This window comes from Mycteria americana, chromosome 1 (assembly GCF_035582795.1).
Source record: "Mycteria americana isolate JAX WOST 10 ecotype Jacksonville Zoo and Gardens chromosome 1, USCA_MyAme_1.0, whole genome shotgun sequence".
NCBI lineage: Eukaryota > Metazoa > Chordata > Aves > Ciconiiformes > Ciconiidae > Mycteria > Mycteria americana.
The window spans coordinates 198,019,769-198,040,465 of NC_134365.1; the positions used below are offsets into that span (position 1 = coordinate 198,019,769).

At 36.1% G+C, this 20,697-nt stretch overlaps 1 protein-coding gene across 2 annotated transcripts in view; it reads right to left on the bottom strand.

Annotated features, from left to right (window-relative positions):
- Nucleotides 1-3,727: 3,727 nt before the first annotated feature.
- B3GLCT (beta 3-glucosyltransferase) overlaps nt 3,728-20,697 on the bottom strand; it is a 67,870-nt gene continuing 50,900 nt past the window's right edge. For both annotated transcript variants that reach the window (XM_075490801.1, XM_075490800.1), the window contains 7 exons: nt 20,003-20,134; nt 18,956-19,025; nt 14,305-14,418; nt 12,375-12,474; nt 11,228-11,347; nt 8,767-8,911; nt 3,728-5,384 (listed from right to left, as the gene is read on the bottom strand). In XM_075490801.1, the coding sequence (XP_075346916.1) occupies nt 5,217-5,384; nt 8,767-8,911; nt 11,228-11,347; nt 12,375-12,474; nt 14,305-14,418; nt 18,956-19,025; nt 20,003-20,134 (849 nt within the window). In that variant the 3' untranslated portion in view covers nt 3,728-5,216. The remainder of the gene's footprint in view (nt 5,385-8,766; nt 8,912-11,227; nt 11,348-12,374; nt 12,475-14,304; nt 14,419-18,955; nt 19,026-20,002; nt 20,135-20,697) is intronic.

Genomic DNA, 20,697 nt, shown 5'->3' on the forward strand with positions numbered 1-20,697 from the left:
AGGACTAGCGAGAGCTCTCCTTAAGACAATCAAGGACCTCACTAGGTCCTCAGTCATACAGTGCTTCCCTCCTTCCTGGGGGATACGTACTGTGTTTCTTGCCCTTCTCCCAGCCTTTTGGGGAGCAGGTACCAGGCACTATCACGCAGCACCGCTGTGAAGATGGGGTGCCGTGCTTGCCTGGCCTGTAGAACTGGGGCTAACACATGAGTTCCTGCTGTGAGGACCCTGATGGGCTTCAGTATGAACAGACTGACTAGGCCTTCATCTGGAGGCTGTCCCAGCTAGAATCCAGTGAAGTGTCCAACACATCGTCCAAAGCTCACATGGCCCATCCCCTTCATCTTTGACCACGGTCCACAACTGCCACCCTTCAAAAGGAATTTCAAGAGTAAATGGCAAGGATGGCTTGAGTTGTAACATTGGCTATGGTCGGTGTTGGCTTCTTATTTCAGCACCTTTTCTTTCCATTGCATAGGTTATGGATTTGATCTCTCTTGTAAATACCTTTTTTTAAGCACTTTTGAGTTAGATCTGAGTACACAGCATACACAGCAGCAGTTACCAGCCCACTTCATTACTGCTTTCACATGAAGAGAAGGCACCTTAACACTTTGTCCCATGGCATCAATGAGCAACAGATGTCCCTACAAAGTCACAGCTGTTTGAAATACATACAAGAGAAGTGGCCAAGACTAATTGATGATACACAATTTTCCCAGCAGAAAATTTTCCTTATGGGCTTTTTATTATGACAATTAACAAACTGCTTACACTCTAGATTTTTTTTCTGTGTAAGGCAAGTCTGTAGACTATTAACAATCTACTGCTTTTTACTTTTTTCACAGTTGTTCTGTTTTAGAGCTAGGCTCTTAAGCCTTCAGACTTATAAAAACATTGCTTTAAAAATATATTTCTCACAGAAATAGCTTAGCATCTATTTTTTTTTTTAGCTTAGAAAAGCAGCATGTCTACAGATTTTTCCATCAATGTTTCATGATACTCCATTGATGTAATTTCCTATCACTCCTCTTCATAGCCTGCTTTCCAAACCACTTGTTCCCTTTGTGAATCCTTTTTGTCTCAGTATGCATCTGCATAACATCTACTTACCTTCTCATCTTTAAGCCGTTATTTCTATCGTATCTTTTCCCCTAGTGTTCAGAACTAACCAGTCTACAGACACGTTACCAAAGCCATTTCATTCTCGCCATCCAAATGCAGGTCCCAGTTAATCTCATGAGATTTCTTCTGCTGATTTCAGTGGAGACAGTGCTGCTTCCAGACTAACAGGGACACAAATGAACAGGTATGAGTCAAGGGATTCAGCAAAAGCAGCTAGATGCAAACAGACAGTTCACCTCCCTCTGCCTCCTCTAGTCCGGTGGGTCATTAGGCCCACAGGTCTTTTCCTGTAAACCACAGACTGAGATTTGAAAAGTGTGAGGAATTTTTTTCTCGGGACAGAATTTAAATCATCAAGTAGTTAGTTACATGACGGCTACCCCTGTAAGACTGTATTAACAAAGCTAGTCTTTATACATGCACATAACATGAAACAAATTGAAACAGAAAAATTAACTACCTACAAATGAATATTGCATCTATTATTTGCTGAATGAAATGATTACTTAAGGGTATCATCCTCAATGTGATTGGGGAGGTGAATTGGTTCTATACTGACAAGGTAGGTGTGTGCACGCGGGTAGTGGGGAGGGTGAAGCAACCATGCCGCTGTGACCTAGGACCCGAGAGCTAGAGCTGCACCAGGCAGCATTAATGGCAGAGACTCAAGTGCTCTTAGTTTCCTCGGTAAACGTATGATGAGGTGGCATCATCAGGGAGCATTTTGCTCATTATTCTAAATTTCTCCTTTAGTTTCATATCAACAATAAGCAGAAGCAATTCCATTAAAGCAAACTCAAATATATTTATTATCATGGAGTCCAATGAACAAAAGCCTTCAGAGTTTTACGGTGTTGTAAAAAGCAAACCTCTTGCTAATTTTCCCTGGTTTTTGGTAATGAAGTGGCATTACTGGCGTTGGAGGCACTTCACAGTAGCCTGTTATGGTAGTCCTTACTCAATGTTGATCTCACTTTCCAGGATTCTAATGGAATGGCGTCTTGGGCCTCTGGCTGAGACATACTCTGGTTCCAGCCATGATAACAAAAGTCCTAAACCATGAGAAATTAAGGAACTGAAAATAAAGTCATTCGGACTCCTCCCTCCAGTCAGCAGTCATTATTGCTGGTGTTAGGGCAAAGTTGTGCTGCACAAAAAGGAAGTTACCCAGCTGGCAAGCTGCCTCAGACTTCTGCCCATTTTCCTTCTCACAAAGGAAGAGACAAAGGTCTTTTGGGTGTCTCCATGCCTGGGCCATCTGCAGATGTAGGGAAATAAAAATGGATTCACAGACCTCATTCTCACTTGTAATCAAATGCGGGACTCAAATACTTAATCTCTCATCATTTACATGTCCTGCTATATTGAAGGCACCAGTATTTCAATTTTTTTTTTTTTGGCTCCTGAAAGCAGATTAACCAACCAACCAAATTATCAAGAGAATGCCATGAAAGATATATCTTAATACATGGTAATTTTCTATGTTATAAACATTAAACACAAACAGTCAGTAATGATTCCCAGATTTTCTTTTTCACACCACAATTCTGGGATGTCCTAGAAAAGGGAACTTCAAGCAGTCAATCAACTTTGCAGTCCCGTTTTAATCTGCCTGTTACAGAAGTGAGTTGTGAATTCCCCTTCTCGTGCTTTGCTTTAACATTACACCACTTATAATCCCCTTGATTTTCCTTAGAAACATTAGTACTGTTCAGGCTCATTAAGGTGCAATTTTGTCTTTAGGTTTCAGATAGTAACAGCCTTGCTGAGTCTTCTAAAACTAAATGTAATATAAAAGGCTTCACATCTCGTTTTCAGAAACTCTCTGGGATCCTCTGCTTGAAAAAAAATCTTAAATTTTTTAGTTTACGTAATAAAAGGTCGCTGTTGTTGTGCTGCTGCTAGGGTTGCATATCACTAGTTACGTTTCAAAAGTCAGAGTTTTGGGGGCAGAATACTTGGGTAAATTAGTGCTTCATTGCTTTCAAAACTATGAAGATGGGAATCAGAAGTCTAATGCTTACTAATACCTCCAGAATCCTTGCAGTAAAATCCAGAGCTAATGGCAAGAGAAAAGATGGACTTTAACACAGCTACTATTACATTTGTCAGACCAGAAGTAGAAGTCGGAGTAAGCAAGCAATGAATGAGTCGACGGCTCCCAATCTCTCTCTCAATAGGACAGAAGCCTACAAGTGCAACACAGCATGGACCCAAAGCTAATCGTCTTTGCCTGACCTATTCTGTCTCCGCAGGGCCCAAGGAGATGTGGAATATCACCAGTTTGAAGTTGGACGTGATTAGACTATGTTGCAAGACCTTTGGAGAATCTGATAGTGACATATATTTTGTGATAGCATCAAGATTCCCAATCACGTGAGGTGCCCACTGCAAAAGCATTTTTCATTTGTACATAACTAGAGACTTCAAAATTAACCTAATCTGGGGAAGCGTGTCAGGACAGAACATGAAAAAAAACGTTTAAGCTGCCTTTTAGTACAACTGACCATAGACTACTATTCAGGTGATAAAATTATGACACAGGTGCTTAAATATTCCTGTACTCCGTTTGCAAAGAGGAAGAAGGCACAGGAGGTTAAAGAATAATTTTTTTATTCAGCTTTCAGCTCTCACAGTTCTAAACAGTAAACACAATTAACAATTCAACCATGGTACCGGAGAACATAGTCCTGATATCAGTAAAATGTCTACTGTTTAAGGCACTGATAGTGGGAAGAAAAAAGAAAAAAAGACATAACATGGATTGCTCCTATTTAATCAGAATTTGAATCTATTGCACATTGAATGGATATGTGCTTGCTATTCAAATGCTTAAAATTCCACAAGCTACATTCACAAACAAATGTTTATACAGCTTCAGTAATTACTGAAACAGGAATCAGTGGCTCCTCTACTTCGACTTAAGAGCAAGTATTGCATTACTTTGGAGAGGAATCAATTTTTAACTTACTAAAAGAAAACAAAACACAAATTACTTCAGCAGTATGGCTTTAAGACCCTGTATTTGGTTACAATATAGCAAGCGAAGTTAAATAACAGCATACAAGTGCCATATACCGTCATCTTAAAAGGAGCTGGTTTACAGTATAAAAATTAGTTTAGAACATACTAAAGCTGGTTTTTGTACAAACATTTTTACAAAACTGAATTAATCAAAGAAAAAAAATCAAGAACATTTTAAATATGAATCACTCTTTACATGTTGTATACATAAAATTACTTACCTTGATGATATAAATTAGGAATACTACAAAATATTAAAGCTGGCATCCATATACTATTGAAATGCACACATCAGAAATACTGTAGTTTGGCAAAAATCCTTAGGAGTCACATTTATACTTGCCAAATAGACACACAGTGACTTAGGTTTCTAAAGGAGACACAGTGACCTCCCGTGGCAACTTAAGAAATCCCTGTCCTCAACCTTTTTTTCGATTTTGAACATGACATTCCTCACAAATGATAATAAACTTAAAAGGTACAACAGTGGTTCATGCTTGGTCCATCTATCCCAGGAAACTACAATACTTCTATCTGAAACGAGTATAAAGGAACACAGCCTTCACACAACCTAGCTCCTGGTCTCAGAAACAAAGTCATGTCTCCCCTCTGATTTATCAAGAACCTGTTCCAGCACATTTTAGAGAACTGTTTTCTGTAGGTCAATGAGAGATGATGTTCAGTAGATATTCAGCACATGTTCAATATTAGGCTCCCAAATACTTCACCTTCAGCTTTTGAGAGAACAAAGGAAGGAGATGTAAATTGATGCTGTCTGACTCAAAGTCCAAACCAGAACACAAAGTCGTATGAGACATTTTAAATGTGTGTGAAGTTCATCGATATACAAAGCCCAAAAACATTTTAGAAATAAACCAAGTGTAACAAAGAATCCAAAAGTCAATTAGGTGTCTTCTTCCACTGCTCTGAAGGAATGTAACAAGCAGGAACAAAACATTGTCTTCTATGTCATGAACAGATGAACAACATGAGAATACCACAAAAATCACAGTAATGACTGTCTCTCATCTGCAGTACATTAATCAACACTTAAATTCTTCTACCACTTATAAATCCTCCCTGTTATATCCAACTTTCTTTCCATTAAGTGACTCTTCTGTGTTTGGTGCCAGCCACGTGAAATATACCTTCACTGGATCAATATTCCAATGCTTGTGAAATGATACTGGAATTTGGTGAGAAAGGTAGCCTTTTGGGTAGTCCATTGGCCGTGCCTGAGATGGAAGAATAAACCAAAACCACTCTTACTCAGTGATGAATAATAATTTTAGAACAAGAAAGTATCACTGTTCAATGACCTCTGTATCATAGCGAAGCAATGTGGCATTGACAAAATACACAAGATGATAACAAAGGGATTTTTACATCATTCTATTAAATCAATTGATAGGCATTAGTTTAGATCTTCAACTCGCACTGCAGTCATCATGCTATGAAGTACACTGATATTAAATATGACCTATTTCTCAGGATGAAACGGTCACCGTCTATGAAAGCAAGTGATAAACAGTGTAGTTTGTATTGCATCTTTTTAAATATACAGTTTTGGTTCAATAAAGACAAAATGGTTTTAAGTAATATTCTCGTGCTCCTCCTCTTAATGTGAGTTGCCAGCACTGCCAGTGTGATTGTAGGATCCTAATAAGGCCATAAGCAGCCAAAATATATGAAGTTTTATGATGGGGAAAGGTTACCAAATGCAGGAGATATTGTGGTGCCAGAAAACTGCAGTTATTCTTTATCAGGTTATATCAAAAGAGACAGAATTACAACACAGCCACATGATGCAGCTGACTTCTTAATGCACCAAGCATGTTTCATTTCCTCTGACAGTTTAATGGCATGTAAGTGCATCATTACATAAAAAAGCCCCACCTGTACTGATCCCTGGTAAGATAACCAGATTTTGCCATTGTAAATAGAGTTTTGTAAAGAGAAATGCATGAAAGGCACACTTTTTTTTTTTTTTTCCTAGGTGTAAAACACAAGAAGAAGATTGAGTGATTTGGATACTGAATCACTGATTTGATGTCTAAGCTAGTTACTGATTTAATACTGCACACTTCACCTGCTTATGGTGGTATTAATGAATTCTACATGCTGTGTTCTTCATGCAGTTCCGTATACGCTCCAGTCATAAAATTAGGCAATAGAATTTGACATTAAGAAATCTGAAAAAATATATATATATGTATATATATATTTAATTTTGATATTTAAACCACAGAATGCTTATTTTTAAAAATTCTATTGCAGAAATCAAGAGGGAGCCTATCTCCCTCAAGGCTTTTGAAAAAACTTTGATGAATATTTTGGTTCCAAAAACCTGAAGAATTTACTGCAATTTACTTTGGATAGAGACAGTTTTTAGATATCTGAGATCAAAGGTTTTTTGCTGTTTGAAAATCAATCAGCTTTTTATTGAGCTATAGACATAATGTTGGCATTTCAATAATCTTCAAAGAATGAGATCTGCTCTGATAACTATCATATTTATTACATTTCTCTCAGAGAATCATACTGCTTTGTAGGTGGTTGACCTTAAGATATAAATTCCCCGAAATTTTTCTTCCTTATATTTTGCGGAATCAATTATTGTAATCTTTGGGGGGGGTGTGTGTGCTAGAATTTGTATTTGGTATTTTACAAAAGCCAAATACATTGCTCTTGCCCAGGTTTTATATTTTGAGACCACAATCCTGACTGCTACTCAACATGGGAAGACTCCTGTTCTCTTAAAGAATCTCATCATGTCAGAAGCCTCTGGAACAGGTTACACAATACATGCCTACCTCAGCATGTAGCAAACAGGAAAGCAAACACTGTTACATCATAGACACTCTAAGGATGAAGATATCTTTGCGTCTGTTTCATAATATATACTTAGTACAATTTTGGATTCATGTACTTCAGGGAACATTGTACATCATAACATTTCAGTCAAGTCTTTAAAAATAATTTTCTGGTTGACAGAACATCCCATTTTGGTTTTCTCATATTTAAAATATTTGTCGCATAATAGTGGAATTCGTAGAATAAGCACACTCAATTTTTATTTAGTAGTCTTCCCCCCAGGGTTAATTTCTGTTCAAGGGATGTAAAATTAGAATTTGTTATAAGTGACAGTAAAGATGAATTAGAATTCAAGTGTAATTGTCTGTGTGGAAAATCAAACTGCTAGGATTTCACTTTCAAAGTGATTCAGTATCAAATGCACACCATTAAGGATTACAAGGAAGTGCTTTGTTTTGTTGTATAAGGCCATTCCTACAAATCTGTAAAATGTGTTCTGTTCTTTTCAACTCTCCTTTAATTAAGTGGGTTTTTTTTTAAGACACCTGTGCAAGTACAAATTATTTAATAATTCTGTTGATTTTTTAAGATGCATTACTTGCTTTCTTTCTATACTGAAAGGAGTAAGCAATGATAAACAAAAGAGGAAAGTAAACAGATACGATTTTTTTATATGGACAAGGAATTACAATATTGAATAGTGCATTCTTGGTCTTCCCATTTCTCCATATAGTAAATGTAATCAGAAAGAAAATCTCAATATAGGAAAAACTGATAATCTAAATAGCAAACCTTTTCTCCCCCACTGACAGATGCTTTGAATTACATGGCAATTTACTAATTTTCAAGTAGCCTATTATCTTAATCTCAGTTCATATCAGCTATACAGGTCTTCCCAGTTTTTAAACTAGATTAACACCTGAAAAACACTGAACACTACACTGATTTAAATACTGATTTTTAAAAAGTTGTGCACTCTTTGGGAAAAATCATAAGCACTTCTTCTCTTTAATACCATGGGAGGAAGGTAAAGTGTTTATTTGGTTTACAAGGCAGCAACTCTCTCTGGGACTCAATGCATTGTGTTTTCCACTGTGACATGACAGTTAGATGTTAAATATTCTGGAAGACAGAAACAAGATTTAAATCTGTTCCAATCCACTTCTCCCAAACTGGAGAATACACTCACAAGAAAATTATGTTTTGTGACCTCTTTTTCCCTTGCACTAGCATATAGCAATTTACCATATTTATACCATTCTTCAGAATCCACTACAAAAACAACAGTTCTGGGAATACTTTTACATTTTGTATCTTCACTGATGAGATATTTCAGAATAGTAAACACTGAATCAATAGAAAAATTGGATAAGTGGAGAAGACAAATTTAGTGAAAAATTTCACAGTCAGTTCTCCATTACCTGAAAAAAAAAGCATTGTGGTGTGGAAAAAAAGTATTTTGTTTCTTTTCTTAGAGGATATATCACAAGTATTCAAAGCATGTGGCTCCTAATTCTATTTGTTTTTCAAAGTTCCCACTTCTGACTGCATTTTTTATAAAATGTCGTCACAGGGTAACTGAAATATCTTATAAACTATTAAAGCATTGTAGTAATCCATGCTTTGAGAATATTCTTATTTGCTTGATCAAACTTATTCTGGAGAGAAATAAGGTACAGCAGCAGCATCTTGGTTATCATAATTACACATTGATTGAATCTGCAATATTTATGAGTCCTGTTTTATGTGTATACTTAAAAGAATGAAATATATTTTAAATACTAGTAAAAATAACTCTCTGACCTGATGGAAAAGTGGACTGTGTGTTACAGGGATTCCTAAGCCACTGAAACACATCCCAAGGACCATATCATCGGGCGCATCCATGCTGTAACACCGGCATTTACTAGCAAGTAGTTTCTGAACAGCTATTCTGCTGAAAACCATCCTGAGTAAAAAAAGCAAATGAAACGTATAAGACAATAACTACTAGAGAAGCCAAATGACTATAATTAATAAATATTGCTAAATGATATAAAACTGCAAGACAAAATGTAGCCCTCTGGTACAACATATCTGAAATTTTAAAATTGGAGAAATCAGTACTGACAAGTAGTGCAAGAGGCATTTTCTGAAAGATAATTACTTTATATAATGAAAATTAATTATACCAATTATGCCAATTGTTGTTATTCCAACAATTATTTAGCTAGCTACCATTTTTACTGCAGTTGATAATTTCTCCCAAATTTGGCCAGGACTTTAAAGGGATATTCTCCTCTATCGTACTCAAATGTATTGTCCAGTAAGTTATCATGTAGCAATTAAATGAAAAGAACTCTAAACCTGAACTGTCATTCCTTGAATCCTCGGTTCTACAGAGTTCTCTCCATAAGTGAAAAATGTTCCTTGAAGTCATTGCAAGGCTATTCTGTTCATCCTAACTTTCTTCCTCATCTAAATATCAACCAGAGCCTGGAGCTGTTACATCATTATCACTAAAATAAGCCTTCAGTAGACCAGAAACATGATGATGTCTTAAATTCAGCAGCTGAGGGAATATACTGTTGTCTAGTATTCCATAGCTGCCTTTTCTGAATTTACATCATCCACCCAGTCTGGTCAGAATACCAGGTCCTCTAGCTACTACAAGTTGTACTAAAAAGATTCACACTCTGAAATCACTGCATGGCTTTCACAAGTTCATTCACTCTATGACAATCCTTCACTTGACACTGGGCCATGGCAAGACTTCTACGAATACTGAATGCTAAGGCAAAAAGACTGACCTGAGAATATTGTCAGATTAAAGTTGTAAAAGACTCCATCACTATCATTGCAACCTTGAAGACTGCATGTATCATAAAAAAAAAAAAAAAAAAAAAAAAAGGACAACACAATAGGAACTCATATCTCAGTACTCAGATCAAATAGAGAAGGAAGAATAAGCCTGGGACTTGTGACCAGCACGTGTTGCTACACAGAAGGTGTGACATAAATTACACACATTTGGGCTATATACTTGCTAGTTGAATATCTGGACTGTGTCCCTTCAGTTATATAGAATTCTTAACTTACAATGAACCTTCTCAAAATTAGGGTATGGAGCAAGATGGATGATCTGTGTCTCTATCTGCTCAAACCAGAGAATGAAAATAACCCCCAGATTTCCACATCTAGATGACAGAATAGAAACTAAGAGATAAACGCTAAAAAGATGTAGAAGTATAAGACTGGTAATGAACAAACATACCAGCACCAGCAGAAAGTTTGCTTCTTAACTCAAGCATAAACCCTACTTAAGTAAGATCATTGCAACTATGCAAAACAATGAGAAGGCCAGTCAATTGATTTTTACTTACTCATGGATGGATAAGAATCTAGTAAGTTATTATAGCCATTACTTTTCACAGCGTAAGACACTAAGGACATTCAGACATCCACACTACTTGCTTTAGACACACAAGATGGACAGATCAGAGTCTTACGATCATTCTTATTGCAACATAAGCCAACCTGAAAGTTCATATACGTGTTAATTTAAGCCAAATTTTGCATACAATCACAGGGATCCCTGTGTCTCATGCATGAGATCAACCCACAATGATTCTTTTCTATGAGAAACTATTTTCCAGGACATCAACATCAAACTCCTTGCTCAGCCACCTCTCCATAAATCACCACGTGAAGTTCAAAAACAGAAGGAGAATCACTATCATTTTTCTCCATGTTTGGACAAAGAAAGAGAACAGGAAAGAATATTCTCATTGCAGCAATTTGTATCCCTAGGTGTGCTGCTTTGGGTTCTCCTGCAAACTCCACAACAGTTCAGATCACAAGTGTATTTTTTTAAGCAACTATCCCAATTGTCTCTGCTTACTACACTTTGAATCACATTGTAAGATGGTCTCTGAGTATGCAGAATGAATTCCATCAGTTGAAATGAGGCTGCGTGATGTGTATCAGGAAAACATATGGTGCAGATAACCAACAGGCACTCAGTTCACAGGACCAGTCAAGCCGAAATGACCCCGCCTGAAACATGCATGGTCCTCAGCACCAACTGTTTTGCTCTACAAATCTGTTCCCAATGGGCAGCACAACTTCTTACTAGTTAGGACATTTGGGTCTGTGAGCATCATTACATTTAATTATACTAGGAAACATCACTGTTTCTGTTGAAACTGATTTGTGTTATAATTAAAAACATTTACACTCAAAGCAGGGACTGATGTAGATCTCAGTAGGAGTTTAAATAAATTACCCTCCGCCGCCAGTGATATAACTATATCCTCCAGTTCCCAAGCCGTAACCGTAACGCTCTCCAAGAAATACTGGTTCTTTTGGGTCATAGCAGCTGAGCAATTTTCGGAGCCTGAAGATACTATAATATGAAAATCCATTAAAAAAAAAAAATTAATCATGTAGACATTCATTTTGAAACAGACATTGCTAGCCTAAATGGCATTCCAGTAAATAGCACAAAAATGACAGAATAATTTCAGAAATTCTACAAAAAACAGAGATACAAACTTTTAAACAGAAATTTATGATGGATTATTTACTATGAGATATGATCGCTGACTTTGGTCAAATGATGAATCAATTAGCTTAAAAATATTTTTCTGAAGAAGCAAGCAAAGTTTCTCAATAAAACTGAGTCTCATCTCAGAGCAAACATGAAATTATTTTTTCCGAACAGTGGCAAGATCTTTGCAAATTATCTTTTCTCCCAGGAATTGAAAAACAAAAAGGTAGATTTAGTTATATGAATATTGCTTTATCTACAGTTATAGCCTCTTCCAAATTCTTCTTCTGTCACATCATTTACCGTAAACTATTATCTTGAATCACTTATTCTCATCTTCATGACCATGTGATCCCTCTGGTTGATCACTGTGCCTTATTTCTCTTACACTACAGTGTCAGCTTTCATGTGAATGGGATCTAAATTCCTAACTAAATTCCCAACTAAATCTAACATTTTCTAAATGCAAGTCCCTGGACACAGTTCTGGGTGACTTTGACAACTGACTAGCTTACAGACCTTTCTTCTGGCACATTTAAGTGAGGAATACATCTTAGAAAGTGTATTAGCAAATGACTAAAACCAATCAGCTCAGACATGCCTACATTGAAGAATCACAACACATGACAATTTGTAATCATATTTGGACTATATGATTACATAATCACACTAATATGCATAGTTTTTATCAAGTTACAATATTACTTTGTTTATAAAATTAGTCAAGGAATGCTGAAGGAAAGCAATAATTTTTTTCCTTGAAGGAATATAAATCTACGTTAATAAAATAGCTGTACCTCTTAAATACAGAGGAAGACATGAATATTGCTAAAACTCCTATTGACATGAACAGTGGTAATTCCTGACATATTGCAACATGCACCTTATCAATGTGTCATCATCCACTATGACCAACCAGGGAGTTCTGGGAGAGCTATGATTCAAAAACCTTTCCAAAATGGCAAAAGTTTTCCCACAGTGACCTAGAGGAAGAGGAATAACAGAATATGTAAATTTATATAAAATGAGATTTTGTAATAAACAATTATTCGTGAATTAAATAAATATTTTACTATAACTAATAAACTATATTCCAGCTAATTAAGCTGTTGGACAATACCTGGCAAACTGCTACTCCTAAATTTCCAAAACTGTAAAATGAGGAGACTATGATAGAAACATGTTCTGCAAAACACACCAAGATATCTTCATAGTATTTCATGATGCATCAAGCAGGTCCACTGCTTGCCTGTAAATATTCAAGTCTACATTAATCTACTGTACTCATAACCAGCAACTCAGGTCCTGATGACTTCACCAAGGAAAGGTCTTAACATTTATCACAAGACTATAACAAAGTTGAGAGTTAAAACACCCTTTACTAGGAGTTGAGAAGTGAAACACCCTTGTTCAGAATGAGCAGGACAAGAGAAACAGGAAGTTTCAGACTTCTACTGAATCTTTTTTAGATCTTGGAAAAATCTAATTGCAAACAGCCCTTATTCATCTAGATTACAGTTGATTGTCTAAAGCAATTAGTGCTATCATTCTTACAATTACTAAACAAGCATTAAAAAATAAGGATAGGATACTATATTCAAAGCTGCTTCCAGTTAAAATATTTCTTGAGAAAATGCAGTAACTCTCAGCCTAAGAAATGAAGTCCTGGCTTTGCTGATTTTGTGAAACCATGAACTTAATGCAGACTAATATATAAACATCTACAAAATCAAAACCAAGATTTCTATATTATATTCCATGACAAAAGATGGACAAAAATAGTATTAGAGTAAACTCAGCACAATTTGTTTAGTTTAGAATGCCAGTAGCCCACAGGTCCCACTGCTCCCCACAGCAATGCTCAAAGGCCAAAGACAGGAGGTCCCTTCCCCCTGGTGTGACTCTAACTACTGGGCACGGCTTCTATAGATGATCCACACATGCCCAGCAGGTCTGCTACCTCCTGAAAACACTCACTGGTTGCACATGTCACACTGCACCTGTGCAAATGGAAATCCCTGCCTATTCTCTCTCTGCCTCTAATAGACCCTGTGGAGGACAAAAAAAGGGCAGCTGGAAATAAGCCAGAGATCAGAACAACTGACCTAGTGGGCCAGACAAAGATAATAGGCCACAGCTTGGACACTTCTAATTCAGAAGCTGAGTAGTAGCCTGTAGCAGAGACTATAAGCCTAAGAACAACAGATCAAATGAAAGAAAAAGCCCTAAAACTAATAAACTCATGGAAGCCATCATATCCATAGCTTTTTCTCTATTTAAACACAAAGTAAATTACTCTAAAACCACATTATTTGTCAAAAAAAAAGATCTTCCAATCTTAAGATTTAGTTTTTGTGCTTAAATCAAGACATACTAGGCACAAGCATATAATATTTGAATACCACATGGCAAGTAGTTTATGCTCAGTAACCAACTGGCACTGTCTGAGGTCTTTTGACATAAATCTATGACTTTTGCTACCACTGACAATCTTACTCAAGATTGTCAATAACTCAAGAGTTATTACTCTTACCTAGAGTAATAACACCAATTTTTGTCTCCTGGAGTATACCAGTGTACCATGCTTTCATACTCACAGTATGTAGGTTTCTACTAAAAAGAACATTCTACCTACATAGGTGAACTGTACTTTCCATCCATTTCCTGTGTGGCAAAAGCATTCTTTTAGTTTAGGCTGGACAAATGTGCTAAAGAAATACAGAATCTCTAAACATGAAATATACATATCATCCATAAAACTTACCATCTTTAGACAGCTATTTGTGCAAAACTGACAACAGCCAATAGCTCACCTCTGTCAGTATTAGGTATGCCTAAATCTATAGTAGGAATGGAGATGTCTGCATAATCACTGTAGTATTCAATAAGAGCAGCTTCTCTTTCCCAAGTCTGCTTTACAACTGGTACTGCAAAACAATCGTTGACATTGAAACATAAGTAACTTGATTAAAATAAGTACTTGGTCAACATGTTTATGCACCTTGTTAACTGACGTATTCCTTCACATGGTAATGAAAATGCTGTTTCAAATACAGCATCATGGTTCTAAATGTTCGTTCTTTTTTCTTGCCTACAATATTTAGGGAGAAACATTTTTGCATTTTTATGAAAGCCAGTCAGGGCAGTTTTATCTATATCGTAACAGATTTTCTTTTAAAATATGACCCTAGTTTCATTCATATTACATTGAAAACTGTGACGTTTACATTTATGCTAATCCAAGTATGGAATTCATTACTTTTACACTTGCTGTGGTAGACTTTATAGCACACATCAGCATGAACACTATCACAGCTCAATCATTCTTCCAGTATTGAAAATGTCGCATTTTAAAAACAGCACATACAACTGTACAGCATGTAAAATATTCTGAATCAGAAACAGACCAAATGCACCTTTTCAAATACTACGCTTGTGTTATATACATCATATCTGACAGCAACACCATGTTAATGCTCAAAAGCACCTGTGTCTGGAGACATACTCACAGAAGGACATTTATAAATACCATACAACCAATTTTTATCCCATGGAGATTCTTTTCAAAGGAGGACTGCTTAATGCTTCTCTACAAGAGAAATCCTTTTCTTATTAGTTTGCCATTTGACATAAACATTTAAAATTGCTCATACAAAATTCTAATAATGATGCTACAAATGTTTAAATTATATCCAGAAATTAATAAATCATGGGTAACACACAAAAAGCCAAACACCTGCAGGGTGTTTGGAAGAGAATGATCCAATTAAAATCAATGATTTTTTTCCATTTTAAAAATTAAACCGTCAGGACTTAGATGAACAACTACTCTGAAACACTGTGCATTCTGCTGTCTGTCATTGTTTGTCGACTTTACATTCTTTGACACCACCCCATAGGTCTCATTAGAAGTAGCTAGCTCTTTAAACAGAGGAAATATTTACGTAATTTCCCATTGTTGCTACATAACTCTGATGCTTGTGAACAACTCATTTTAGCCCCTTGCTGGAATCATCCATCACCTAATTTGATGTTTGCTGCCTACCTACTTGCTCACTTTCCTCTACTCTGATCACCCAGAGACTTGTAGGATTTATTATTCTTGATTGACCAACAGTCAGTTTGATAAGACTAAAACGAATTGAAAGGTGACTGTTAAGATAATAAGAACTCAATGCACTAATGGAAAGGCTTTAATATTTGGAAAACGTATAATTCCAGTTCTGTAGTGCAATGGATGATACTGCTTTTAAGTGTTTTAGACACTTAAAACTGCTCTCAAATTTTTGCATTAAAAAGTCCAAAGGGAATTACGTACAAAAAATACGTTCATATAACATGACAGTGGAGGTTTGAAATGCAAAGCCAGGAATTTCACAATACATTAACTCTACCTCCCATGTACTAAAAAGTCACATTACATCATATAATGACTGCATAATCATGCATTAACTAACAGAAAGTGCCATGTAAACTTTTTTTTTTCCAAATAGAATTAAAAAAAACAAGTAGGCAGGAAATTATTTTCTTATTTTGTGGAAATGTTTTATTTCAAAAGTGTTTCTCAGAAGAACAAAATCAGAAAGCTTTCAGAAAGGCCCCAATACAGAAATGTCACAGATATACAAAAAGCTTTCAACCTTCACCTGGCAGAAGAGACACACCTGTAAAGGCTGTTTCACCTTTCTCCAACCAAGGACCTCAAATTCAGTAGGGTGCTTTAACATATAGAACTATTTGCTATTATGGACTGAGCCTCTCAATTTCTTCAGTGAAGTCCTCCTTTTTTGTGTAAATGAAAAAAATTCACTGAAGCAAGGATGTGAGTCTCACCTCAGTTAAGTGGTCTAACAAGGAGGCTACTAGCTAAAGTGTCTTTCTCTTTTCCTTGCTTGTTTTGATGGAAGTGTCACCATCCAGACTAATGTCTATTCTAAACTGAATCCCACAATACTTCATAATTTCTTACAACTCATATGTTCCAAAGAAAGAACAACACTGAAATTTCTGACTAGCTGTTTATGCAAATATTTATCAATATGTATTAATACTTGTGATCACACAGAATTTTTAATACCGCACTACAGAGATACTTATTGTCCTGGTTTCAGCAGGGATAGAGTTAATTTTTTTCCTAGTAGCTGGTATAGTGCTGTGTTTTGGATTTAGTATGAGAATAATGTGGTAACACACTGATGTTTTAGTTGTTGCTAAGCAGTGTTTATACTAAGTCAAGGACTTTTCAGCTTCCCATGCTCTGGCGGCTGCACAAGAAGCTGGGAGGGGGCACAGCCAAGATAGTTGATCCAAACTGACCAAAGGGCTATTCCATACCACATGACATCATGCTCAGTAGATAAACTGGGGGCAATTGAACGGGGGGCAGCAATCACTGCTTGGGGATGGGCTGGGTTTTGGGCGGCGAGTGGTGAGCAGTTGCATCACTTGTTTTTCCTGAGTTTTGTTCCTCTCTCTCTCTTTTATTGTTTTCCTTTTCATTGCAATTATTATTATTTCATTTTATTTTATTTCAGTTATTAAACTGTTCTTACCTCAACCCACGAGTTTTCTCACTTTTACCCTTTCAATTCTCTCCCCTCTCCCACTGCAGGGGGAGTGAGCGAGCGGCTGTGTGGTGCTTAGTTGCCGGCTGGGGTTAAACCATGACACTTACAGAAGGCCAGTTCTAAGCTCTAATTATATTTTATTTGTGCTACTTCTAGAACCCTGATGCATGTTTGCAGTCTTGAAAGTTTCTTATATAACCATATATGGTATGTGTAAGAAGGAAAGTTGTATCTGAAGTAAATTCTGAAGTAAAATTTAGCTGCTTTTGCACATCGAATTCCAAGCCTTAATGTTGCACTAATGTAGTTTTTGGCATACAGTAAAAAATGACTTACCAGGTAAAAGGAGCTCTCTGAATCTGGCATGCGTTAATCTTTCAAAATCCTGAGTAAGATTACCCTCTATTACATAACACTGGAAGCTGTGAGGAAAGTTCAAGAATTTTCCTCACTGAGTCTTCAACAGGTGTTTCTTGAAGGATGTTTACACTATCTTTTGGAAGCCTTGTGTTCTTTTCTGACTTTCGGGTGCAGGGGGGGACGGACGACGGGGACGGTTTGTTTGTTTTAATTTTGATGTAAGGAAATAAACATGGATCCAGAAAGGAGAACTCTTCAGTGAACTCCAATTACAGGACAGTTAATTTTGTTATGTCAAAAGCTACTTTAAAGATAGCCTAATGATTAGGTGATTAAAATACTAGAAATGTGCTTTCATCAAGTGCAGTAAAATTAAGAAAAAAATTCCATAAATCTTATTTTGAAGAAAAAAAAATAGCAACATGGCAAATAGCCTAAATTTAGAACCTACAGTTTTGGATGCATTAGCAAAGGGGGACTTAGTTAAGAAAAGAGCTTTTATCTTCACCCTCTCCTCTGACAATAGCTGTGGCAAACCCCCAAAATATTCGGTACAACTACTAGCCATTACTTCAACTTGGAATTTTTCCTTCCAAGTTTTGTAGACACTGGATCTACCTCAACTTAGCTGAGCCTTACCATGTATTAGCTGAAGCTGAGTGTGTCTGTGCCTCTGAGAAGGAAGTTAATACCTACTGGACATATCTTGTTGGGCTGTGCTAGTTGTTTTGGTTGTTATTTTTACCATGGATATCATGGTCATACTTTCATGGTGACAATCATTACTTGTATAACACTACAATTTCCAGATGCAACACACTGTACGTTGCACACTTGGGAGACTCTTGATCTGGGCCGTGGCTTGGACAAAGTAACTACAGATGACCACGTTTCTACAAGAGACAAAATTTCCCATTCCAAGCATTATAAAACACCTGTGCACATCCAGTTGCATACGGTGACAACAGACAGAGGCAATATGACAGCATAAGCTGTTCCATCTTTTACTGGAGGGGAGGGCAGGACAAAAGGAAGGAGGAGGGGAGAGAGCTTTCAGCTTGTTCAAATTTCTAAATCAGCCACCATGCAGCTGCACAATCGTCACTGCTAGTACAAGGAACAGAACTGAACCAATTATCTGGGGGAAACACACTAAAGGATATTAATAGCTTCTATATTAATTAATATTGCAACAGCTCCAATTTACAACAATATAAACTAACTTTATGCATATTTTTAATTTAGGTATTCAATTTCAAGATTTTTGCCAACCAATCACTAATGATGAAACATCAAACGACCACAGCTTTTCATCTTAAACGTTTCACAGCACTCCTGAAGAACTCTGAATAGCAAAAAAAATTTTACCTAAAGAATGAGCTGTTTACAGTTCTGAAGCTTTCATGTTTCCCAGTGGATTTTGCAAACATTTAGTCCCAAAGAGCTACAGAGACAGCATATATAAGCTTGTTTTTTAAATATTAATTTCATGAACTATATTGCATAGAACTACTACCTTGACTAACCAACAACTTACTTCTGTCTCCATGAAATTTCTGACATGTTTTTACAGCAACAAAGACATCTTCCTTTTTCACTGGCTCTCCCTATAGGAACAGAACAAAAAAGAATTTTGTAATTGTAGGCTCTGCCTCTAACATTTTATAGGATATGTATGCCCATGCATATAATAAAAAAGAAAATATCTTTTCATTGTATAGCATATCAAGTAGAATAGTGTACCAATAATACAGTAGAAAGTACATTTTTGTCTCTTGAAGAAAAGGTCATTAGTGGTTTAAAATTCCTGAAATAACATTATTGAAATGTTATTTTTTCCATTGATGTAGTATTCTAACATGAACTAAAACACCTATCATTAGGAAAAGAGAATGAGTAGTAGAACTTGTTGAACTAAGAATGATTCATCTGAAAAAGAGTATTTTCTTAATTTCTTTGAAATTAATCACTATGAGAACATGTTGAACCGTATCATACTTGGAAAAAGAAGCTTAACTGCTACACAGTAGAAATCTTTGCATTTTCTCAACTCTAATAAAATCATTTAACCTTTTTTATTTGTTTTCCTTTTTGGCACCTTGAATTTTGCTCTCCTGGAGGCATGGAACACTTTTTGGCCTCTAGCAACAGTTAACCCATAATATCACAAATGTACTCTCCTAGAGGTGGAAGAGATGGGCTGTACTTGAATGCACCAAATACTACAATACGTTTTATCTTTAGCCTCAACAAGTTTTAGATTCCCATCTGTGAAAAAAGTTTATCTATACTTCAGTATCTCACAGAAATGTGAGGGGAAATACTTTATAGATCATGGGCTGCTCAAACATTGTGGTAGAAAGTCCCATTAAAGCATACGCAATATTTGTTTGCCAGGAAATATCCTGTGTCATGGAAGGTTGAAAGCATATCCAAAAATAGATAAATGCTAAACAAACTTTTTTTTTTAACATATTGAAAAATATTTTCTTAAGGTTTGAGATCTTTAAATTTTTAAAGATTATGCATTTTAGTAAGAGTTTTACCTTTACTAAGAAAGTGGTATTTAAAATATGGTACTTACACAAAGTGGCAGAAAATTACTGAATGTTGTTGCACAGTGATCAACCTTATACGAGTTCACGTCATCTGTGCAGAACTCTGGCACTGGAGTAAGATGTGGTCCTTCCCCTTTCTGCCAAATATACAGGGCAATCTATCAAAATAGAGAACATTTATATCAGTAATGAAACTGGATAAAAATTCTCAGGGCATACAAAGAAATCATATTACAGGACAAACTTAACTGAAAAATGCTGTAGAAGATTTGTCCCTTGGTTAACTATCTGCATACCTTACTTCTTGCTCATGTTTCTACAGCCAACATGTAATTTTTTTGCTATAAAAGAAATTCTGTAGACAGACAAGTTTTAAATTTTTTTTCATAGAATTACAACTAGTTTCATATATTTAAGCATGTCAAAACAACTCATCGTTAACTTTTATAAGAAGTGGAAGAGTGAATATTTACACCTTCGTTTAAAAGTAAACAAAAATCCTTATTGTGTTGCTCTTAAAATTATTTTGATAATTTGGAGTAGCTAGGCCTGTTTCATCCTATGTGGCAATTTTCAGCTTTTCAAAATAGAGCCATTCTCTGGTGACAATTTAAACTGCCTGAAATCAGTAATGAAACTCTGAGAAGTTATAAAATACAGTGAAGGATAATGTAATAGATATGCTACCCTATAGTAGACTCTTGTCCATTTTAAATGCAAC